The following is a 25,668-nucleotide window of genomic DNA, read 5'->3' as shown; positions in this document are numbered from 1 at the left end:
TCTTTCCATAATGCCAACACGTGCAGCGCACATGGATTGTATCAGTGGATGTGTGTGTATGTGTGTGTTAGCTCTATGGTGACCTTCTGAGCATTTCCTCAAGACAATGCCTTCTGGAATATATTATATAACCTGGAAAATGATTAAGTGGGTAATGAACATCAATGCTTGCTTTTAAAATATATTCAATTGTTTCATAATTAGCCTTTTAATTGGCCATATGGCAAATGTTATACACGGTTACAGCCACTGATCTACAGCTAATTCAACACTCTCTTTTACGTGCGTGTGAAGTCATGTCCAGTCAAGCAGGTAATGATTTGACACCAATTAACACGATCACACCTCCATCTTGTTGTCAGAACACCAGCTGTGGAAACAGATACAAAAATAGAGGAGAGGAAAATGAAGTGTAATGCTGATAGACTGATAAATGGAGAAAGGTGAAAGAGTAGAGGAGTGCCAAATGAAAGGATAATATGTGTGCATGGTTAGAAGAGAGAGGTGGTGATGTGAGGTGGAGTGGAGGGAACCCCTCAGGGAGATCATGGGAAAATTGGGCTGCTTTATATGGTGCTGTCACAGGAATGGAAAGACTGGTGGTAGCACATTGTCAGTCAGGGTGTGCTGTGTGATGTCAGGGAAGTAAATCATCCTTCATTGCTTCTGTCTTGCTGTCCTTCATAGTTTCCACAGAATTCGGTGCTCTAAAGGGCTTAAAGTTCACAATTTTAGCTTAAGAGTGCCACCCCTCTTATGCCTTTTATAAAGTCACGGCTTGCATTATGCCACTGTCTGCAGCCGCTAATCTGATTCTGGAGAATTTTACACCCACTCAGAAACATGATAACATATTTCCTGAGAATTAGAACTTTAAGAGCTGCACGTCTCCAGTGTTATGTAACAGGTGGACCGTATATTCCTCTTTTTAACAAAACATTGATGTGAAAAATGAAAAAATGTGATAGAATCTAATCTTCTGTAAAGCCCTACATGTGTTATATAAGTTTGTAAACAAGAGTTTTGAGAACATTTCTGAAAGTTTTTGATGATACTGAGATCTGTCATCTCTCCAAGTGTATCACACAGTGCCATCTTCTGGTAATCTCCTGTATCTTGTTGTTTCCCCACCGTTGAGCCTATTACCACATACTCTGGTTAGGAATTTCAAGCACCACTCCTGACTTAGAGGGTTAATGGAGCAGGTGCCATGGGGAGCCTAAAAGTCACAGCTTGTATGCAGGTTTAATTATAATCGAAAATTAGCAATCAAAATGAAAAAGGGCCTCAAGGCCAAAATCCACCAGGGCACTGGTTAAAGTAATATTGGTCCTGTTGTATTACCCAGTACAGCGTGTTTAATTATATCTATATATGAATAGAGTGGGGTTAGAGGGGTTCACAGTTCCTTTGTAAAGAAGTTACCTGAAGCTTTTTTTGTTTTTAATGCTTTTAATTTTAGGTGAGTTCTTAAAGGGCAGCTCCAGTTTTTAGTGCTAAATAAGTTTTTTTAAACACAGTAAAAAGTGCTTCACAGTTTGGGTGTTACTTCAGCTCAGTGGGTGAGCAGGTGACCACGTGCAACATTAGAGCAACGGCTCAGGTTTGAGTCCATCTTCCCCCATCAACAGACACTCTTCGAACCGCGTAAACAGATTAAAAACGATGAACCAAACAATGGGAGAAATATTAAGGGGAAGCTCACCTATAAAGATGACTATAGAGCAAATTACAGGTTGAGCTTACCTGATAGGCTAAGGATGACTGTTTCAAAGATTTGGGCACTACAGCCTCAAAAGTTTGATCATCTCTGGTTTTAGTAAGTAAGTAAGAGCATTGAAAAGTTAGATCATAATCAGATTATCTGAGAAGTCAGTTGTAGTGATAAGGTCTCAGTAGCTCTGATATGTAATTAGGGGCCTGTCCATGTAGAGCACAGGTGTCGGACTCCAGGCCTCGAGGGCCGGTGTCCTGCAGGTTTTAGATGTGTCCTTGATCCAACACAGCTGATTTAAAGGGCTAAATTACCTCCTCAACATGTCTTGAAGTTCTCCAGAGGCCTGGTAATGAACTGATCACTTGATTCAGGTGTGTTGACCCAGGGTGAGATCTAAAACCTGCAGGACACCGGCCCTCGAGGCCTGGAGTTTGACACCCCTGATGTAGAGCTTTATATGTTGACAATAAGATTTTGAATTTCACTGTGGGCCAGTAAAGGGCTCTCTGATTTGTTCCTTTCTTTTACAGACGAGCTACTGCATGACTAAAGTTAGGCAGAAAATAACAAAGGAGAAATTACTTTGGAAATCAATTGGAGACACATCTGCTGTAATGACATTTATTTCTCAATGCAATCCATTATTGTAAATTTAAAAGTTATCAGGACATGGTCAGATAAAATAAAGGTTTTCGGGAAAAACTATGTAATGTTCAGTTTCTGCTCGATAACTCAAGACAAAACCAAGAGTGTGGTTAAGATGCTGAGTCTGCTCCATCAATATTTTGATCAATTACATAATTTACTAACGGGGACCTGAAAGAAAGAGACCTAATGTTTAATAAACCAACATATACTATTATGTAACAGTGTTTCCCTTTTGGTGCCGTTGAAACTGTTACATTATTCTTTTTTGTGAGTATTTACTACTTTTTGTAGTTATTTGTAATTTAAAATAGCTACTGGAATCTAGATAACCAAGCTGAAGAGAATGGGTGGATACAGGAATCTAGTGGTGTAACCCAAAGCAAAATAAAGCCGAATAAATGCCACGGCTGTGGTGGCAGACGTGTGAAGTGGTGAGAGAAGGACACGAGTGCAGGCACTGATTTTACTGTGAGTGAGCTTTATTTACAAGTGATGACAAAATTAACAAAAGTACAGATGGCAGGGACAAAAACTTAAGAAAAACCTAAACTGGGAAAACAAACTAACAAACCTGAAACCATGAAATGCAGATGGAACACAGGGGATGACAGGCAGAATGATTCGCAAACGGACCGACAAGGAACAAAGGAGAACACACACTATATATACAGGAAAGGGAAACGAGGAACGGCAAACATGAGGGAGACACAGCTGAACCTAATTAAATATGATGAGACAGGGAGGAAGCAAAACAGAATACACTGAGATAAGACCCGGACCTTCAAAGTAAAACAGGAAACAGAAACACAGAGGCAATAGTGACAAGGAAGACATAGGCTGTGTCCCATTTCAGGGTCTGCACGCTTGAAGTACGCACACTACGCGTACTACGTACGGTGCGTACTATAAGTACGAGAAGTGCGGAAGTGAGAGGCGTGTGAAATGGGACGGTATATGCTTCGTCGCGCTGTTCAGGTTGCCTAGCAACCATGATACTAACCGCAAGACACGTTACATACAGCTTTGTTTGACATAAATGAAGGAGAAAAATGTTTTGTTGGTCATTCATTTTTGTCATGACATCACTTGGATTAGTTGAGTATCTGAGGCTGAGACCACAGGACTGTAAAACATAATTCAAGGGCTTCATTTCTGTACTGAACAGTCATTTAAGATTAGCTAGTAAATAACAATTAGCTAATGTTGTTCATGAGACTAAAATCATCTCACTGTGGTAATGTAAATATAATATGGCCAATATTATAGTATTGTCAGATTATTATGATATATATATATATATATATATATATATATATGGCTTTACAACTAAGTTAACACTGAAAGTACAAACATCACTAATGTCACACAACTTTGCCAGCAATGTTTTAATGTTCTTCGTTATTAAACATTCGCACATAAATAAGTGACGTCATATTCAGTACTTACTTTTGACAGTTCACTTTTCGGCCGCTCCCTTCTGCCGTATTTTTCGGCGAAATTATCCACACCCACCGCCGCGCTATGAATTGTGGGATATATGGGACCACGAAGTGTGCACCGGACAACGCTTGATACTTGGGGAAATCGACGGCGCATTTGGAGTATGCATTTGGAGTACACTTCGAATTGGGACAGCCGTCGTCGCGTGGCGGTGACGTAATCACACTTAAAATGCGTACTTCAAGCGTGCAGACCCTGAATTGGGACACAGCTACAGAGAACAGAGACCTGAAATGTGAGGCAGGAAGGCACATAACCAAACCTGAACACTAGAAATCAGGAAATACTAAAGAACTGTGGAGCTAGAAATCAGAGAGCAATGAAATCAAAGTTCAATAACAGAACAAAACTCAAAACACTGGCTCAACGACCCAGAACTGTGACAATAAATACACATTTGTCAACCACAATCTCCATCATGCTAAAACTGAGGCCCAATTTAATGGTACGTGACTAAATTGACTACACATCAAGTATTAGTTATTTTTGGGTAACTGTATTAATAAAACTTTGATTTTAGGACCTTTCTTCCCCCTTTGTTTACTACTTTGTCTACAATAATATATTTTTGTCAGACCTCACATCCCTAGGCTGTGATGCATTACTTGTCATATAGTGCATAGAGTAAAATGTCATGTGAATATGTCAAAAGGCATATAGGTGGCATAAAGTGCTTTGAGTATCCAGTAATAGCAAAAAATGTAAATCTACGCAATTATAAATATCCATCTGTCCATTCTGTTGCGCTTATTCTTATGAGGGTCACGGAGAGGCTGGAGGCTATCCCAGCTACCATACGGCGAGAGGCGGTGTATACCCTGGACAGGATAGCAATCAGACGCAGGCCATTCTTTTAAAATACAGCTTCCCCATGCACAAGGTCAGCTCCAAATAGGTTTTCTGGGGTGGTGTAGAAGAATGTGACCAAGCCTGCACAGAACTCCGACCTCACTTCAACCAACACCTTTGGGATGAATTGCAACACTGACTGCAAGCCAGATTTCTTGTTGACAGCCTTCCCAGGAAGATTGGAGGCTCTTACAGCAGCAGATTGATACTCATTGTTTTTGGAATCACCAGAATGTCATTAAGAAGACTGTAGCTTGTGTCCTTTGTGGGAATTTTGCTTTGCAATTTTAGTTTTAATTAGCTGTTTAATTTAGTCTTTATCTCTTATTTTCTTTCACTTTCACTCACTGTTTGGTTAGATTAAGAACTGAAGAAAAGACCATAAGTCAGCTTAAAACTGGCCTGTTCATAACTGAAAACAGGTGCCCACTATGTTCAATGTGATGCCATAGGGGTCTTCAACAAGCTGGCATAGGTAATGAAGAAAAAAGACGACTCGTGTTACATTCACTAACAAACTGAAGAAGCGATTCTGTACAGACTAGCAGTACAGAGCTACGATGTCAGTCATAAAAAGAGAGGAGCCTCTAGATCTACAGAAAAACTGCTGCGAGTTCACCAAGATTTTCCTGACAAGTACCTTGAAAAGGGAAGTTAACTGATAACAACCAGTGAATAGAGCAGTTTCACCTCACTGTGTCTGTGCCACTCATAGATAACTGAAGAGAAAACCTCCTTCCAACCAGCCATGTTACACACACTGAGGGGTAGCAGGCTGGAACCTGCCTCTAAGGATAACAGCAGGTATGTTCTCTTTGTTACGACATCAGGTTTATTGATGAGGGATGTGGAACAGGCTGGCTGAAAGCTCTGACAGAGAGACAACAGAGAAGTCTGCTGTTTGGGAGGTCATAACTCACAGAGGCTTCAATTTTCATTTGTGCAGGGGGAAAAAACCTGCAGGGGAGTTCACCTGGAGAGGGAGGGGAGGAAGGTGGATGTGGGGTTGCAAGGTTAACTGCACAGCAGGGAGGTGGACGTGTCAGTATGTGACAGGTTAGGAGTGAGAATGTATTGCAGGAAGACACTGAAGGTCAAACTGTTGACAGAGCAGCCTACGGAAGCTCAGAATGAGGAGGAGGGAGGAAGCTTGGAGAAGGTCAGACACGGAGGACTTCTGAGCTTATAGAACTAAGAGGTGGCATAAATGGATTGAGACTTTTATTTCAGGAGCTACAGAGAAACCATACATCTATATTGTGTACTGTAATGATTAACTGTGGGTTCTCCATCTGCAGGAAATAAGTCATTTAACCATTTACAGTTGAGCAATCATTTTTGTACCTTTCCACTGGGATCTGTAAATTGTAATGAAAGCAAGTTCTTATTACAACTAGTGCGAGTAGCACAAAGTTGAAACATATTGTTGAAATTGCCTGCAGTTCATCATGTTCTGTAAATGGATCATATATTATACAAGAAGATTTATTTAACAAGAAATAAGATCTTCTGTTGCCTGGCAACTTATAGTACTTATAGTAGGGAGCATCTGACAACATTTGGAATACCTGAATTTGTCCAAAGAAATACAGCGAGCATCACATCTGCATCTTCCCCAGGGATTTTTGTAAATAATGTAGAGCAGGCAAGCTTGCGCGATATGTGGCCAGAGGCTTGATGATTTGAGTGGCCGGGTGCTCTACCAAAGCAAATGGTTGTACATTATTAATTTGATGTTATTATCTTAAAATGTATCTTTTAAGATCAAAATTCTGTCAGACAATAACACAGTTTTTTACTCAGCAATATTTGTTTTCTGTCTCAAATCCCCAGCTGTCCGATGCTTATGTTGCATGATCAATAATGTTATTTTTCAAAAAAGTCACAAGGTATTTTTCTTTCTAGGCACATAAAAAGTATCAATTTTCTATAAAAGTAATATCCATCTTCTTACCTAATTTATATTGAACCATAATGGGGATTTTTTTTTTCTATAGTTTTCAATAACTGGCCTAAATGCATGACACAAAGTCACATAAATGTAGATTGCTAAGTCTTGCATACGATAGGCATGAAGACAAGTAAAAACAAGCTCCAAGACTATGGACCAATCTTAATGTCCACTCAAGTGATCGTGGTAGCTTTCAAAGGCTTATATAGAAATGTAAGTGCACCTTATTTTGATGATCCAAAACTAGCTTTGCACTCTTTTTCTTTTCTTTCTAGTTTTGTATAGCAGGCTTGTTTTGCACCTGGGAGTTTTGTAAGACCCATCGACTCCCACAAGCATTAGACTCCTTGGTTCATTTGGAGCATTTGGAGCCTCCACCTGACCGTTGCCTTTTGGGTGGAGTTGTACAGTGGCTTGCAAAAGTATTCGGCCCCCTTGAACTTTCCCACATTTTGTCACATTACAGCCACAAACATGAATCAATTTTATTGGGATTCCACATGAAAGACCAACACAAAGTGGTGTACACGTGAGAAGTGGAACGAAAATCATTCATGATTCCAAACATCTTTTACAAATAAATAACTGAACAGTGGGGTGTGCATAATTATTCAGCCCCCTTTGGTCTGAGTGCAGTCAGTTGCCCATAGACATTGCCTGATGAGTGCTAATGACTAAATAGAGTGCACCTGTGTGTAATCTAATGTCAGTACAAATACAGCTGCTCTGTGACGGCCTCAGAGGTTGTCTAAGAGAATATTGGGAGCAACAACACCATGAAGTCCAAAGAACACACCAGACAGGTCAGGGATAAAGTTATTGAGAAATTTAAAGCAGGCTTAGGCTACAAAAAGATTTCCCAAGCCTTGAACATCCCACGGAGCACTGTTCAAGCGATCATTCAGAAATGGAAGGAGTATGGTACAACTGTAAACCTACCAAGACAAGGCCGTCCACCTAAACTTACAGGCCGAACAAGGAGAGCGCTGATCAGAAATGCAGCCAAGAGGCCCATGGTGACTCTGGACGAGCTGCAGAGATCTACAGCTCAGGTGGGGGAATCTATTAGTCGTGCACTGCACAAAGTTGGCCTTTATGGAGGAGTGGCAAGAAGAAAGCCATTGTTAACAGAAAACCATAAGAAGTCCCGTTTGCAGTTTGCCACAAGCCATGTGGGGGACACAGCAAACATGTGAAGAAGGTGCTCTGGTCAGATGAGACCAAAATGCAAAATGCTATGTGTGGTGGAAAACTGACACTGCACATCACTCTGAACACACCATCCCCACTGTCAAATATGGTGGTGGCAGCATCATGCTCTGGGGGTGCTTCTCTTCAGCAGGGACAGGGAAGCTGGTCAGAGTTGATGGGAAGATGGATGGAGCCAAATACAGGGCAATCTTGGAAGAAAACCTCTTGGAGTCTGCAAAAGACTTGAGACTGGGGCAGAGGTTCACCTTCCAGCAGGACGACGACCCTAAACATAAAGCCAGGGCAACAAGGGAATGGTTTAAAACAAAACATATGCATGTGTTAGAATGGCCCAGTCAAAGTCCAGATCTAAATCCAATCAAGATCTGAAAACTGCTGTTCACAAACGCTGTCCATCTAATCTGACTGAGCTGGAGCTGTTTTGCAAAGAAGAATGGGCAAAGATTTCAGTCTCTAGATGTGCAAAGCTGGTAGAGACAGACCCTAAAAGACTGGCAGCTGGAATTGCAGCAAAAGGTGGTTCTACAAAGTATTGACTCAGGAGGCTGAATAATTACGCACACCCCACTTTGCAGTTATTTATTTGTAAAAAATGTTTGGAATCATGTATGATTTTCGTTCCACTTCTCACGTGTGCACCACTTTGTGTTGGTCTTTCACGTCTAATTCGAATAAAATTGTTGTGATGTTTGTGGCTGTAATGTGACAAAATGTGGAAAAGTTCACTTTTGCAAGGCACTGTATCTCACTGCTGTGTTTTCATGGGTTCTCTCTGGGTACTATGGCATCCTCTCAAAGACATGCAGTTAGTGGGCTTAGGTTAATTGGCAATTCTAAAATTGTTGTAAATGGTTCTGTCTCTCTGTGTTACCCCTGCAACAGACTACCTGGCCAGGGTCTACCCAGCCTCTTGCTCTATGGCATCTGGGATAGGGTTCAGCCCCCATCACCCTGAATTGGATAAGGCGAAGAGAATGGATAAATAGAGGCATGCTTTGCATCAATTGATCTGAAAAAGTGAGAAAATGGGTACCAAAGAAAGCTGCTAGGCTTTGTAGTTTGTTTGTTTGTTTTAGAGTCACTGTGTTTAAATGAGAAGATGGAGTGCTAAGTAATCAGCTAACACTAGCAGGCATGGAGAGCAATGAGCATCCATAGACTGCAAAACACACGGACACAGATAACTGGTCATTAGTGCTAAGAAACACACAAGAAAAGTACTGAAGTCTCACACATCAGAAATGGAGCAGAGACTTATTGGATGGAGGTAAAACAAGGCCACGTTATTTTAATATTTACAATTAAAAGATGCCAACAGCACAAATATGGTTGAGAGGTCCAAATCAGTGCTTCCAGTAAGTGGGCTAGCTGCCCGTAAGCATCCAGCTGTCAGTCATAGTTGTCAGAATAATGTATAACTTAAAGCCTTGGTAACACAGTTCAATTAATAGGAAAATTACAAAATATAAATAATAAATAAGTCACCCACTATGAATGGCTTTAATGGACATTAGAGGAACTGTATTATCTTCATTTGTAACAGAGGTTGGTGGAAGTCACAAAGTTTTTACTTTACTGTAAATAGTTCATCTCACAGCCACTGATAGAATGATATAGGTTTGCATATATCATTCATTATGAGTTGATTGTAAAGAATCGATTCAAGAAGTAACAGCAGCAATGTAAAAAATTAGCAGCTTGAGTTACCATGGAGATTCCTGTCACATTCATAGAGCCACTTATGTGACTCTGATAACTGCAGCTTTAGGTTCAGCATACGTTGGTAACACATTAATCTTGCATCCCTGTGATATGATGAAAACATCTTTTAAATTTTAAGACAAACGGTTAAGTGGTGATAAGTGTGTTCATATGTTTATTTGAACTTCTTCGTTCTTGGGATTGGGCCAAAAGGACAGCACAAAGTCAATGAGTGTAGACAGCGCAAGTTATCCAGTCTGATGAACCATTATTCTATTAATTCTGGAAAGATGGTGCAAGTGAGATGACCAGGTGATAATTCTGGAAGTTCTGACACAAAAGAAGAAAATCAGAGGCGAATCGATGAATGAGGGTTTGCCCGATATCGAACAAGAAGAACTTGTCTTCTCACCGCTGCACTGAAATATCTAACTTTTATCACCTCGTTAAAACAAGAACAAAACACATCAACTTTTAATTCAGTTCATTCCTAAATATTTTATAATTAATTTCAGCAAAGTTTCTTGTAAGGAAGGACATCATTCGGGATTTATTATAAAGAGAAAATTGAAGCCGTCTTCAGTTGATGCATTGCTGGTGAACTGCTGCTTTAATGAAGTCTTTTAATCAGTGCACAGCAGGTCAGCTACACATTCCAACATTTATATAGAATACCAATAATGAATTCATGTTTTCTTGAGTTTAGATTGATTTCTTCGTGACACCATCATTTTAACCTACAATTAACATCCAATTATGTAGTTATTTTCAGCAAAGAACCCCAAACCCGCAGTGCAAAACAACCTACACAGTTGAATATTTAATTTTGGTTTTTTATGATGTAATGACTCACTGAAATGCCTCCAATAGTCCTTATGTATTACTTTTAAACCACCGTCCATTTCGGCCCCTTAGTCGTAGCTAAAGAAAGGACTGCTCAGCAAGAACCGAAAGCTTAATGTATGAGCAATATTTCACTCGTGGCTGCACTTTCCTTCCCTCTCACCATCCTCTCCTCTCCTGTATATAGAACTATAATTACAGTGTCTTCTTTTTCTTATTAGCAGATAAGACTTTCATAATGGTTCCCTGGAGAGCCTGTCCAAACTTAATTAACACTGGCTAAACAGTCCCCTCTCTCCCTCCGTCTTCCTCTCTGTCCTCACCTCTGTCTCTCTCTATTTGTCTCGCTGCCTCTCATTAGACAATGACAGCAGCAGAGAGAAGGAGCCAACCAGTCAGTGATAAATACTAGAAAGCCCTGCACAGGAAAATGAAAGCTGGACTTGACACATGCTTGACTCAGACAACACTCAACGACCACTGGGGACTTCCTGGTGTAGCTGTTGTGCGTGCTAATTTACGCACTGGTCTGAACAAGTTGTGAGTATGTCTATGTGTATGTGAGAGAGGATCTAATTCCACTGAGCGGTATAAGCCCTGAAATCGTGTTCTGATCTTCAGCTGAGTAGCCTGCTCTTTTAATTTCCGTTTGTTTGGCTTAGAGAGATTAGCCATTAATTACCGACTAGAGAAATCCCCTCCCCCCACACACACACACACATACAAACACACACATACGTGCACATGTGTAGCGTAGCATAGAGCTGTTAAATAGAGCTCATTACAGCGGCCCTACCAAAGGTAGAGAAAGCTGAGACAGCATTGTCTAACAGAGCTTACACACACAGAGCTGGCAGGGGTAACAATCAGCTAAACGCTGCTGTTCCAGGGGAAATCTGGCAGGTTTTAGCTGACTGTAACATCAACCTCCCATATGGGAATGCAGGGGATTAGCACCTGAAAGAGACAAGTTTACTGAAGCCGAGACAGGATGAATGATATTACAAATGCAAGACGCCTGAGCTAGCACAAAGGCAGGCTGCTTGTATTTTCACAGAGTCCATCATTGGTTTCAAAAGGCCTTTATATCATGTCTAACTCTGTATTACTCTAAATGTGCCCCTTGATGTCTGGAGGATATGGCACAAAAACGCTGGAATAAATGAGTGACGAGGTTTCTCATAGAAAAGTATACTTAGAGGCTCATATGCAGTTACGTTTAAATGCCTTTATCAAAACATTGTATGCAAACAATGGATGTAACGTCTAGTTATGAAAAATGATATTTCCTCTGGTTGCAGAAAGAAGTCAGATTTGATAGGTAAGTACAGGTAAATGTATCCTTACTTTCCTAGTTCATGGTCTAATGACTAATTCAAACGCTAATTTGATGTCTTACTGAATACAACATCATGATCACTATGCAAATAATGGTTCCAAAAAGTATCCAGAAGGTCGAGATGGGACTCATTCGAGTTCATCTTCACATTTCAAACAGCTGGGGACCTTGAAGTTTTAAAGAACACGACTTGATGTCACAGTTGTTATGTCTGTCTTTTATATAAAGTCTGGGCTCTAAGGAAAAACGGGAAAACACCTCATCCTGATGGCCCATAACTTAAAATGCATGCAGAATTTGATAAATCTGTTGGAAATGCAGTTATTATAATACATGCTATAAGGTGGTGGCGTGTCAGTTGCGTTTTTACAGCTTCTTGCTCTTCCCCAAAGTAGATAAAAAACATTTTTAACGTGGCGCTAATCACTATTTTTGTTAGAAATGAATTAAAATACAATGCATAATGCAAAAGGCAATGCTTATGGTGGATTTTTAAAATATTTTTTTTAGATTTCTTGGTTTTAATTTGCACCACGACTGCTCAAATCTAAAGATCCTTCATTAATCATATCTATTTAAAGCTCTAATGAGCTGCATGTACACTAGCTGCAACAAGCAGCACACAGACGTTTGGTACTACTCTGTAAAACATTGGTGGAGTATTGAGGAGCTAATGAGCTACATATTTCTCTCAAACATTGGTGGAAACCAAAACCAATCTAAAAGCGGGGGAGATGTTGGACTTAATTCATCAGATTAATAGAAAAAATGTTTCTTTTGTCAGTTTGATCATAAGTTTCTGACAATCAAAGCGTAAATACATAAGTTTCCTCTAGATAACTTTGTTAGATTTTGCTGCTCAAGCTTCTTAGCTTAAACGTTATAATTCTTCTCAAACATACATTTTCATGCATGTATATGCAAATAAAACAATTTTTATGCATTTATGTGAAAAAGAATTCTAAGGATTTATTGTCAGGATATAGTGAAAAGCTATCTGGTCCTTGTCAGGTCTTAAAATTAGGCAAATATGACCTCAGCAACATATGCTCTCCATCCATCTTGTTCCACTTATCCGTTTGGGGTTGGGGGTCAGCAGCCTAAGAAGAGAAGCCTTGACCTCCCTCCCCCCAGCTCCCTCCTCCAGCTTATCTGGGGGAACACCAAGGTGTTCTCACACCAGTCAAAAGATATAATCACTCCAGTGTGTCAGGATTTGCCGCGGGCCTCCTCCTGGTGAGATGTGCCCAGGACACCTTGCCCAGGAGGTGCCCTGGAGGCATCCTCATCAGATACCTCACCTCAACTGCGTCCTTTTCACCATACCCAGGATAGGGTTACTGGTGCCCCGCCTTGGAGCCACAAGTCCAATGAAGGGACATGTGTGAAGTGTTCTGGCCATGCCCCACCACCCGCAGGAGGCGTTGTAGGAGTCGGGTGCAGAATGAGCTGGGTGAAGGGTGAAGGAGCTGGCAGCCCAAGCCTAGGCTACCAAGGCTAGAGATGGGAACATGGGAACGTATGACATATTACAATATATCATTATTTAACAAAGACTAACCTAAAATGCAAAAGCAGTGTGTGAGGATGTACATTTTTTGTGCAACTATAGTAATTGAGAGGAAAAACATACAGCAAGCTGCTGATATTAAAATGCACATAACTGATCATCAGCAAGTGTAGGCACCTCTGAAAAAAGGTTCTGCCCATCAATAAGGGTTATACACCTATTTACAAACAATTTAAAGTTATTCTCCATATTCATCAGTAATGAGTGGGAAAACATAACAGTTACCAATCTCACCATGGTCAGACACTCCTCAGAGAACCTACAAAAAATCCAAGTTACATCTATGACTCTCCAGGCCTCAGTTATCATGTTAATTGTTAAAGTTTACAACAGTACAATTAGAAAATGGTTGAACATGTATGAATGATATGGCTGAAGAAAATCGCTTCTCTTTCAAAAGTAGATGACGGCTCAGTTTAGGTTTGCCAAGCTGCATCTGACCACATGAGTTCTGCACAGCTGACACCAAAGTGGAGATATTAGGCCAATGCCATGAAATGTCAAAGGACATTGCAAAATGTAAAAAATGTAACCAGGAAAGATACAGATGAACAAAACTAGTATTTTTATAGCGAATGTTTGAAGCATAAAGTTGATTGTTGGAAGTCTGGGCCCTCAAGACACAAAACACTGTGCAAGCTTTTGTTCTCAGGTTGCATCCCGAGTGTAAGAGACTAGAAGATGAAAGGCAGAATTTGCAATTAAAGTATTTAAAGCTTTCTGAGGGATTAATGATATTTTAAATTGGATTAAATTAGTTAAAGTACAACTGCTGCATTTAGGAGCAACTTAAAGTCATTAATGCTTTCTTTTTACTGGGTACACAGAGATATTCAATAAACCAGACAGGATGGGAGAAAAAAAGCATTGATTACTTCTTCCAAGTGAGCTAGTAAAAGAAATGCCATTGATATCTGAGAATGTCCTGAAGTGATCAAAGATAGATACATTAACTTCTTGGGTAAAACTGGGCTGTCAGAAATATGTCAAGCCCAGAAAATATCTTGTTTAGACACAAGAAAGAAGACTTTTCCACTGAGTTATTCTTTTGATTCTTTTTTTGAACATCCTAAATCCAAATCAAAAGATTATTCCTTCAGGCTACAGTCAGGTAAGAAAACAGGGGAGTTTGAACTGTGATCCAGGGCTGTGTGTTTTTTGCAGTTTACAAGCTGAAGTCTGCCGCAGAGACATCTCGTTCTAACTAGCTGTTTGAAAGCATGTGAAGGTCACTGACAGGCAGCTGTTTCGGTAACGCATCTTTCATCTCAAAAAGGATTCCCCGTGCATGTTTTATTCATTACCTAACTGCCTTACCTTAAAACACAAATAATTTCCTTATCTTTTGCAGGTATCTGCCAGCGGTAACAACACAAACACTATCTGACAGCTGACAACTTTTTCATAAGCTGGATAAAGATTGAACCTGTAACGTGTGTCTGCCTCCCTCTAGTGGTTTATACTGGTCATACACGGCAGCCCCGTTTCACTACACACAAATACAAACAAAACACACAGGCTGAGAATTGTAATTTGTATTTATTGTTTAAATTCACCAAAAAGTTTTCTGCATAACTACATCCAACAGCATTCATGGTTGTCGTCACTGTGACCTCCTCAACGCCCGAGTGACGATAGTATGACATCATCAGCGCCGCCAAGATGTCACAGCTTCATGACATGCTCTAAACGGCAGAAAAATACTACTGCTAGTTAAGTCCGTCGCGGAGTCCGTCATCAATCAAAGCGTCTCGCCACTACCCGTGTAAAACACAAACATTGCACATCAACTTAGAGCATCGCATCAAGCCTCGCTTTTTACCCACCCACCCCTTTTCTTTTGCATGGAGTCAAATGAAATGATAAAAGTGGGTCTGTACAGTGAGGATGAATTAAAATGTGATGGTTCCTGCTGTCATCCAGTAATGATACTGACAATTCAAAGCATTCCAAAACACACCGTGTGCTCCCACAATGCATCAGGACTTTTTTCTCACATCTTTGCTTTCCTATCGCTAAATATACACAACTAATATTCATCATGTGCAGGCCTGGATTTATGAAGCGGAGAGCTGGTAATAATCGTCTGTACTGGAAGAAAACCAATCTTTAGCAGATTGAGGCAAGACGGTACAGGACAAAACTGACGGTTTTGGGATTGTGGGGTTATTTTTCTCTCATAGTAAAATTTTCAGATTATTGCAAAGAAAACGTCCAAAAACCTTGTTGCTTATTTTACAGGACAGTTAACTAATCCCTGTCTGTTACCTAAACTTTTAACAAAACATTTTCATGTTTTCAAACTACTCACAGCTATATTGGGGGTATTTTTAACTGTCGGCAAGGTTTAATGTTTTTTCTCTTTTGTGAAAAAGAAATATCGAAATCCAAATTTCCTCCTGGAAGAACAAAATGAAAGTGAAAAAGTTTGTTTTTTTAATTCTGACTTCTCAGTAATCAACTTGGAAAGTTAATCCATCCACGTATTTACCTGTAATGTCTTGCTTGAAGTCATAAATGTAAAGGAAGAGTGTAGTCTACAAGTCTGCAGACTACAAAAGTCCCTTTCCCCTTTTTAGACATTTGTGAAAATTCCCTAAAATCTATCTCACTCCATGACTGTTTCAGTGGCTGAGATGTTGCTTTAAAGCCGGTCTATTTGTTTTTAGCCATGACTGTTAAAATGTAAGAATTCTAACTTTAAAAATATCAAAATCCTGCTTTAAAGTGTTAATTTGTAAGACGTGTGTATTACCATGTAATATAAACTTCCTAAAGGTCCTGGGTTAGGAGTCTTCACTGTTAGTTACTGTGTTAATTGTGCAGTTACACATTTGACATTTTTTGCATTGATTCTGCTCTTTTCTTGTCACAAAAGTGCTTTCATCTTTAACTACCTACTATCCTGTCTTTACATTATTATATCTATACTATCTCTCTGTCCTCCGTCTCCAACCCCCAACCATATCTCTCCCACTCACCCACCCATGTCTAATATATTCTCATTTGGTATCATTTACTTTTTTGACATATCATTGATCTTTTATATCCACTCGATAAAGTTAATATATGGCTATAATCTCCTTTAATACCATCTAAATGATAAGGAGCTTTACGTACAGTGTGGTCACAGAATTCCAGTTTTCCTCAGTAAAAATGAGGTTAAATATATTCTAGACATTCCCCATAATAAAAAAAATTGCATTATTTCTACTATTATGGCTATCAACTTTTCTACTTAATGAATACTGCAATTACAGCGGTAAATTATCTTGCTGCACATCACTATAAACTCTCTTCTTCTTTCTTAATGTAATGATTTATGCACGGTGTTATGACATAATATGATACTGAAATGTGCGCCACCTTCAGAAAGTCAAGAAGTTACAACCTTCTTTCATCTGAAACCCAAACAGGCTAAAACAAAGAAAAGAACGGCATCGTGATAATGTCAAGTTTCCCTCCCACACTACTTGCATAAATCTCTTCATTAAATCATCTGCTATATACAGTAATACATGTAATCGTTACATATACGGCTCGTCTGAGCCCGGCGAGTCTCTTGAACAGTACTAAACCATAGTCCGGCGACCAAATAATAATCCCTCGGCCTCAAAAGAACCAAAAGTCAAAGTTACAGTAGAATACAGTAGACACCGTTCAAGTAAAAGAACTGTTTTTTTCTAAGAATACTGGTGTGTTCACATAACTGTAAGAGACCTGAGTCAAACCACAACTGAAACCCCTTCAAAAGCAGCTCATACTAAGTATGTTTTTATCCAAGGTGCCTTTTGTGCCTTTCAAGAAACGGCATGTGACCAAAATCATGCTGAGCAGGATTTCCGTGAGTGTCTCTGACTCAGGTCTGTCTAATGTTTAGCAGACAAAAACATCATAATCAGATGACTGACAGAACATAGTGACATACAGTAAGTCTTGTTTTCATTGCTGAGTCGGATGAAGGAAAAAGGTAAACGAAGTAATTCTTTTTAAAAAGTACAGAAATGCCGTCATAACCACAGACAACTAAGCCACCGACTTCTCTGCTTCAAAGAATGTCATATTTTTTTTGCCTCGGAGTAACATTTTTTTGTACAATAATCCATTGATAATAATCAATGCACAAAAGTAAAAGACAAAAGCACACAAATATCCAAAAACTGAAATAGAGACAGCTCAAGACAAGAGATTTTTTTTTTTTGTTCCTTTTTCCTTAGTTATTTTTTTCACTCAAGTTTAAAATACACATATTAACCAGCTGTTGAGTTTTTACATAGGAATTTGGATTGATCAAAAAAAAACAAAACAAAACACAGTTTTAAGTCAGTCCAGCTTTCCTGGCTTTACGGTGGACCTTAGGGGCAAGTCCACGATGGCCCAGTCCAGTTCAGAAGAGGAGTAGACTACTGGCAACGGCCGGGGCGCTACAGTACTGATAACGCAGCGCTGCCTGCCATCGCGTGCTGGGCAGATGGCAGTTACTCTACGGTGATTGCTGGGCCACAGAACTTGTCACGCTGTACTGTAATCACCCTGTTCATCCACTCTGCGTCTGTGTTGTTAGGCAGGGAGGCACAGCGCAGCAGCTCAGCTCAGCAGTGTGAGGGGCCTCGGACTGTACAGCGGTGGTCACCACAGAAGAGGCAGTCTACATGGAGATAGTGACTATAGGCCCAGAGGGGCCAGCACGGGCCTGTGAGGCCGGGGGCTCAGAATACAGAAAGAGAAAATTATGGCTGAGCTTTTCATTGGCATAAGATCGAAGACGAGGTGAAGAGGGATTAGGGGGCAGAGGAGCTCTGGAGGATGTGAAATGCTTTGAGCTGGAGATGAAGCGGGCTGACAGAGGACAGACAGAGGGCAGGCAGAGGAGAGCTGTGGGAAAAGGTGAGGGCAGAGGGGGAAGGGGGGGCGCCACTGGTGATGAATGAATCGTACAGGAGGAGCGCTGTGCCGGAGCCGAGGAGGGGTGATGAAGCTCCAAAGAGTGTGAAGGAGGTCCTCTGCCCATCTGAAGAGACACCTGCACAAAACACAAAGACAGTGGCCACGCATGACAGACCTGCCACCACAGCACAGGTTACTGTATGTGATTATCTCTTTGTACATCAGGATGAAAGTCCAGAAACACCAGCAAAATCAGAGCAAAGCTTGATGTTAAAGCTATAAAAAAAAGAGTTAGATTTTAACTTTTTTCTTTGTTTAGTAATTAACAGCAACGTTAAAATCCCATCAGCCTTTTACTGCTGAAGAACAAAAACATAATAAAATAATAAAATCTCTAACTCTCAAACTTTAACAACTCCATTCGCTCATTCATCTGTTTCACTTTACAGTGCAACCGCTGCTTGATCTCATAATCACATCTACAGGCTTTTTCTACTCAAAAGAAAAGGCTGTAACTTTTAATTTTAAGGACTTGCTTTCTTTTAGGACAGCGTTAATCAAAACTGGATTATTATTTTATTATTTTAGTCATTTGGCACTATGTCTGTGTTCTGGGACATACTGAGCCTTCCACATGCATAAGTGGAAAGCCTGAAGGCAGGAGGAGCAGCAACAGGACCCCCTCGTGGAACAGGAGTTATAAATAGATTGAAGAGCTATTACAGTAGCTGGAGGTGGGTGGCAGAGCAGGCTGGAGTGGCAGCAGCAACTTTATCCAGTTTGAAGTTGCACAGTTGCTCAGCTGAATAAGATCAGCTGCCAGTATTACTGACTGAGCTGCACTAGGAGGAGTCACAGGAGTCACTAACCCGATGCTCAATTTGTGGATCATCAAATAGCTGTTTATCATTTAACTTGAAAGTATTTGCTGGCTATTTCTCTCAAATGTGTGTATTTTGAACTTAATTGTGCCACAGATAAAGTCTATTTCCTTATCAGCTTCATATATTTTACCCTGCACAAATTAAAAACCAAACAAACCCTGAAACGGCATCGGTCCAGGTACAGCGCTGCATTGCTTTCTGAACACTACAGCAAACATTTGATCCTGTCAGCTTTTCGCCTGCAGGCTGGCATGCAGTCTGAACTCTGAAGCAGATAATGGTTTTGCTATCAAAGTAGAATTACCTGCCCAAGGCTGTTTGGCCAGGAAACCAACAGTCAACAAAGCAAAGCTTTTTCTAAAACAGTATTTTTGAAGGATTCACATGTTTTTTCATGAGATTTCTACTTTCTGTATATCTGGTAAATGGACTTGATTTATACAGTGCCTTTCCTGTATTACTCATCTATTCAAAGCTCTTTTTCATGACACACTGAGATTCAGTCTATGAATATCTGCTTTGTCTACACACATACTAACACACCAATGACTATCTGGGGAATCTGCCGTTTAGTATTTAGTAAATTTCACCGCATAGACCAAGGAAACCATGGATTATCCAATTAGTGGAAGACCTGCCAGGCAACATATGCCCCCCTTTACACACAAATCAAATAGTTAATCCTGATCACCATCTCTGGAGGTCTGCAACCTCAGGATCATCCTGAATTCTGCTCTCTCAAACTCATCACATACCAAATCCATTAAATCTCTTCTACCACCTAAAGAACGATTCCAGACTCTGACTTCTACTCTGAGACCCAGCAAGTAAAACCCTCATTCATGCTTTCATCACTTCCCGCCTCGTCTACTGCAGTGGTCTCTGGTTTCGTCTGCCTAACAAGCTGCAGTATGTTCAGAACTCAGCTGCCTGAGTTCTCACCTAAACTAAGTACGGGAACATATCACCCCCAACCCTTATACACCTCCACTGGCTCCCAGTCAAGTCCCATATGTCCTATAAAATCCTTCTCCTCCCCTACACCCCATCTGGGTTCCTCAGTTAAAGGCCTACTCTCCATTTCCCACATCAGACCGTAGTCCTTCAGGGACAGAGCCTTCAGCGCTGCAGTGCTGCTCCCTGGAACAAGCTCCCCTGAGAGATCTGCAAAGCTCCGTCTCTGGAAATCTTCAAAAGCCAGCTGAAATGTCAACTCTTCAGTCAAATTTTGGCCTTCGACTCATTTTTTGTAGAAAGTAACTTAGGTTCCTATGTCCTGTGGCAAATTAGTATGAGGTCTACAGTGAGACACTAAGCAATTCCATAATGCCACAATTATACTCTTATGTTTAATTTTTTTTACCTTTAAGTCATCAACAAAATAGTAACTAAATACAAAATATTTTCACTACAGATGCCAAAAATCCAAAATAAAATGGAAATATACTTTGAACTATAGATGGAATACAACATTTAACTTGTACAATAAATAGGGATGCACCGATACCGTAAAGTGTGTGTACTCATACTCGTAAAAGTTAACCGATACCATGAACCGATACCAACTTATTTCATTAATCAGAGGGTGGCTTGTCATTTCTGTTGTAGTTTTTTAGATTGGCCACTAGGGGGCCAATTATTATTTTATTTATTATTTATTTTATAATTTTTTATATTTTATTATTTATTTAATAATAATTATTTTGTTTGTTTGTTTACAATATGGACACTCTGCAATAATTTAAAAGTTCATTTTATTCTCAAACCTAATTTGTATTTATTTTATTCCAAACAGAAGTGCTTATTTTTCACTTGAAATTTTTTTTGTGGTCATTTTTATTAAGATTTTATTTTTTATCGGCAGAGAATAAAATAAAACCTGTCTTCCAATTAATTGTATTTGTGTGTGTGTGTGGTAGAAGTATAGTTTTTTGTACTTTGTATCGGCAAGTACTCAGATCCAAGTATCGGTATCGTATCGGTTGAAAAAATTGGTATCGTTGCATCCCTAACAATAAACTAAAATCAGCTAAATCAAAGATGAAAAGGTAAATAAAATTCGCCAAAGAAGCACGACAGTATAAGACTGCAGAGCAGAGAAAAAGTGACCCACCGAGCTACTGACCGTTTCCACTCAGTGTCACAGGCGGACGACTTCAGCAGATGGTCTCGAGGTGACGTGAGTTCTGCGGGAAGAAGTGGGGGAAGTGCTTCACACACACTGAAACTTTCTGCAAAGTGTTCACAGCACATTGTGTACTTAAAAAAAGCAAAACAGTGTCTCACAGGTGCGTCGTTCCATTGCCGCGGCAGGTCTTCTGGTTCAGGTGGATAAGACATCCATGATGGACTCCGGTATGAGGATGGCGGTGACATGACGAAGTAGTCTGAGTAACCTGGGCGGTTGGCCGATATAGCGTAGACTGCTGTTATTGGGTTTCCTGTGAGATGTAAATAGATTTAGATTGAACGGAAGTAACGTATCAATAGAAATTCAGCGTCCTGTCAGTGTGTCGTACCTGAGTAGGTGCTGATGGACTGGTCAACAGTGACAGCGGGGAAGGGGGTCCTGGAGAGTGGCAGGTAGGGGGCACCATTGTGCTGCTGGGCCTGCAGCTCTGAGGCTTCTGACACGCGAGGCTTCAGACTAACATCAGGGGTGGAACTGTCAGTGGAGAGGAGAGGCAGAAATCAACCCGATGTACAGCAAACACACACCTGCAAATAACAACTAGAGCTTTTTTGTGTCTACAGGACTCAATTCAATAAAGCAGTTAAGAGAAACTGAAAACGTTTGAAACCCGAGTTTAAAAGCTGTTGGCAGAAGAGCAAAAAATAATAGCAACTGGAATCTGATTTGATGTCGAGCCCATCAACAGAGTTACAGAGTTCAAGAGTGAGCAATAAAAGCAGTTAACAAATCAGAGACATCACTGTAAACATAATATAACATAATAAACTGAGTATTAAAACTGAATATTATAATATGACAAAACCTTAAATAACATAATTTGGCTTGTTGTGAGTCGAATCTCCCTTCCTTACTTTCTAACTATTTACCATTATTTATCAGATGCTGCATTTAGACTTAGCTGTCTGATACTTTAAATAATAAAAAACAGAGTTGGCTGTGAGGCTTCAAAATGCAGTCATAAACCAATGAGTGATATGATGGCAGTTATGTCTCTCTTTTATATACAGCCCGAATTTCATCTGTATCAGTTTAAAGGTCAAATCTGCACCATTTGGAAAAAAAACCAACCAAACAAATATTGATCTTTGTTAAACACGGTTTAACAAAGATCAATAAAGGAAACATGTTTGTAGAAATGGCTTGCAGCTTTAATTAAATATTATGGGAAAAGACATAGTTACACAACATAAAAAGATATAAAATCTTTACTAATCTATAAAACAAGAATAAAGTCCATCAGACATCTTTTCATCTAAAGTCACATCAGACTATGGTACTGATAGCAAGTTCAGAAAGTCCTGGTTTAAGGTCTTGAGTTCAAATCCAGACTGTTCTCTCTGTATACACTTCGAATGTTCTTCCCTGTGTCTGCATGGGAACTCTGGGCTTCCAAAGACTTCCGTGGGTTAGCCCTGCAACAGACTAGTGACCTGTTTGGCGTATAACCTGCCTCTTGCCCTATGACAGCTTCTGGGGGGATTTTCATGCACAGTACAGAGGTTCCCAGACTTGTTTTCAACATCTGGCTGAAATTTCCAGGCATTCTGGGTCACTGCAGTGAAGGACACATGACCTCACGGATCATAAATCCCATCCTGTCACCTTGAGCCTTATTAGAGCTCTCCATGCAGTCATATTCTTTCTCCACCTCTGCACTGAAGCACCATCCTCTTCATCGTACAGACACGTGTTACAGTGCATGTTAACTACAGTAAAGAACCGGAGGACAGATGATGTCACTGGCACATCTCAGGACCATGATGCACTGTGCGCACTAATGCCTCACAGTGCATAGCAAAGAGGGATTAACATGCTGCACTCTTTCTCCCTGGGAGCATAGCGGAGCTGATGTGTGACGAGCTGACTGATTAACCGCCATAATATGACTGTTTCTGGTTGTAATAAGCAAGAATAATGGTCACATACCCGTGGCCATATCTGAAAATTTAATTAGCAGTAATTAGAGAAGTCCAACTAAAAGCTGTCTCTGTCAAGCAGAACATTTTAAATATATATATAAATACATCTATATTTATATATATATATAATTATATTTTTATAAGTAGATTGATTGTAAATTATAGTTTGTCTTTTTATTTTATTTTATTGCAGAACACTGATTTTTTTTCCTGCCACTCTGCAGCACCTTCTTTTCCCCACAAGTGTTAATTATTTATTTTGCCCACTAGATGGCGAGAGTGCTCCTCACTGCTAACCAAGAGGCTCAATCACTCTCTGCAGTGCTAAAGTGCCCAGCAACACAGTGCACACAGCAGCAGCATTCAAATGAAGAAGAATGTTCAGTTCAAATGATGCAGACTAGCATATGGGCCTAAGAGAGAGAAGTGAGCGGCACAAACAGAGGGTGTACGTGGAGGGCACTCTTGAAATGATGCTGATTAAAATTCTGATACATTTTGTGTATTCTCCAGTGTACTCTCCACTACCTGTCTGATCCAGTAATAAGCCCCAGTGCTGCCATGTGACTGGCTGAGGACTGATCTCAGAGTACTTTTAAATGCCATATGTGAGCATTTCCTTCAAGTTTGATGTCTAAATATATTTATGGGCCACATGTTCAACACTGTGCATGTTTTTATCTTTCACTGTAGGGACTGAGTGTTTCTTGCTTTTATGTTTTTTCTCCTTATTTTAGGATTTAAAAATCTTTTCCCTTCCATATACGAAGTGCAATGTGTTTGACTGTTTGATTATATAAATGTGCGTAGTACCGTCGCAGTGAGGTCGCAGGTGGCGGTCCTGGTCTTGAGGGAATCAGTGGAGGTGGAGAACCGATGCCCATATCAGGAAGCTGGGTGAACCGGAAACCCTGCAGGAGCCACAAATGCAATTTAGAGATCTGTTCAGCTCAGTATGAACACAAAACAACTTTAATCGAAAGTGAAAAAGAAGAAATAAATAGGGTAAGGAAACCAGGGGGATATCTGATCAGAGCGGAACAGAAAGATCAAACACAGATTCAGAATCAAGCGGCAACTTTATTTGTTGGAAGGCGTTCAGTCCTCAGTTTCTTTAATCATTTTCAAGGTTCTCCTTGCAGAGCAGCTGGTGACGGCACGCAGTTTGACCGTCCAAATTCTCGGTGTCGGTTTCTTGGTGCCAACATTTTAACTTTTGCATGCAGCCAGTTTAGCTGTTTAGTCATCTGGCAGATAATGCAATGTGACTTACACGAGTATAGATAATTACCCCACATGAGCAAATATTTACTACACATGCATGACCTTATCAAGGTCTTTGGGGATTTACGTATCTATTTGCTGGCATAATAAAGCTAAATATTAAACATTCTCATCCATTATGCAGCGTTTCTTTTTTATACTTCAAGTGCTTTAATGCATGTTGGAGACAAATTACTGGAAGAAATTACTGTGTGTAAGGTGTCATCATTATCTTTGTAATGTAATCACTATCCATGTCTCCAATTTTCTGTTTGAGCATCTTTGGTGTGTAAACATTTCTTTCATTCATTTGTAGCTTTCAATTATTTACTTTGGGTTTTCAGACGGTATGTTTCTATGTTTTGGTTCAGTCTCATAGCTGAAGGCAGTGGACTTCACATTACTAACACATATTAGGACTAATATGCCTATAACCAGAGGTTATTCAGGAAATAGTCACTTTAAGCTATTTGGGTGAATTGACCACTTAAGCACTCAAGAGGAAAGGTGCTACAGTGTACCTAAAGCCTGAGGTCCACACAGACACCCTCTTTACTCGTTTTATTCTAAATTGTTCATTAATGTTGAGCCTAAATCTTTTTATTAATTTATTTATAATTGCCTGACTGGTGAAAATCCTTAACAACTTAAACCTATCAGCAATAAGTTAAGTTGCTAGGTTGCCTGTGGCTGCATTTTGGTGGGTAATGGTTAGAAAAGTGATGAATCTACTATATAAAGCTATGGGATCCAAAAATCAATACTCCAAATACTGTGAGCCTTCAAATTCTAACAGAAAAATACAAAAAATAAAACAAAAAATTCTGGCTTTCCAGGAATCAGACTTACTGAAGACTTTCTTACTTACTAAAATCAGAATATATTGATACCTGTCACAGAGGTAAGCAATCAACTCAAGCGCTGTAGCTGCTAAACTATGACCATGTTTGTGATGAGTCACCTGCCTGAATTGGACAAAAGTACAGATATAGATTTTCCATAAGATCCGATCCACCTATTTTACTGCTGTTTGCCTTGTGCATGAATGTGTTCAACTCTTCTTGCTTTGGAGATGCTCGTATGGATCCTGCTGCTGTTTGATGCTGCTGGTACTTAAACTCAGGGGACAGACAGACAGTTTGAAGCAACAAAAACATCCCTAGGTCCTCTAATTAAAGTCAACACACATGA

The 25,668-nt window shown here is 40.0% G+C and overlaps 1 protein-coding gene across 5 annotated transcripts in view; it reads right to left on the bottom strand.

The window, feature by feature from the left end:
- Positions 1-14,868: 14,868 nt before the first annotated feature.
- kiaa1549la (KIAA1549-like a) overlaps positions 14,869-25,668 on the bottom strand; it is a 128,258-nt gene continuing 117,458 nt past the window's right edge. For 3 of the 5 annotated variants that reach the window (XM_087844089.1, XM_087844093.1, XM_087844091.1), the window contains 5 exons: positions 24,028-24,125; positions 21,621-21,766; positions 21,388-21,542; positions 21,215-21,287; positions 14,869-18,353 (listed from right to left, as the gene is read on the bottom strand). In XM_087844089.1, coding sequence (XP_087700215.1) covers positions 21,258-21,287; positions 21,388-21,542; positions 21,621-21,766; positions 24,028-24,125 — 429 coding nt within the window. In that variant the 3' untranslated portion in view covers positions 14,869-18,353; positions 21,215-21,257. The remainder of the gene's footprint in view (positions 18,354-21,214; positions 21,288-21,387; positions 21,543-21,620; positions 21,767-24,027; positions 24,126-25,668) is intronic. The other 2 variants (XM_087844090.1, XM_087844092.1) reach the window with 2 other exon arrangements.

This window comes from Neolamprologus brichardi, chromosome 7, assembly GCF_056152115.1.
Source record: "Neolamprologus brichardi isolate AB-2024 chromosome 7, ASM5615211v1, whole genome shotgun sequence".
Taxonomy (NCBI): Eukaryota; Metazoa; Chordata; class Actinopteri; order Cichliformes; family Cichlidae; genus Neolamprologus; species Neolamprologus brichardi.
Note: the sequence above shows the minus strand (reverse complement) of the source record. Positions and strands in the feature narration are given on the sequence as shown.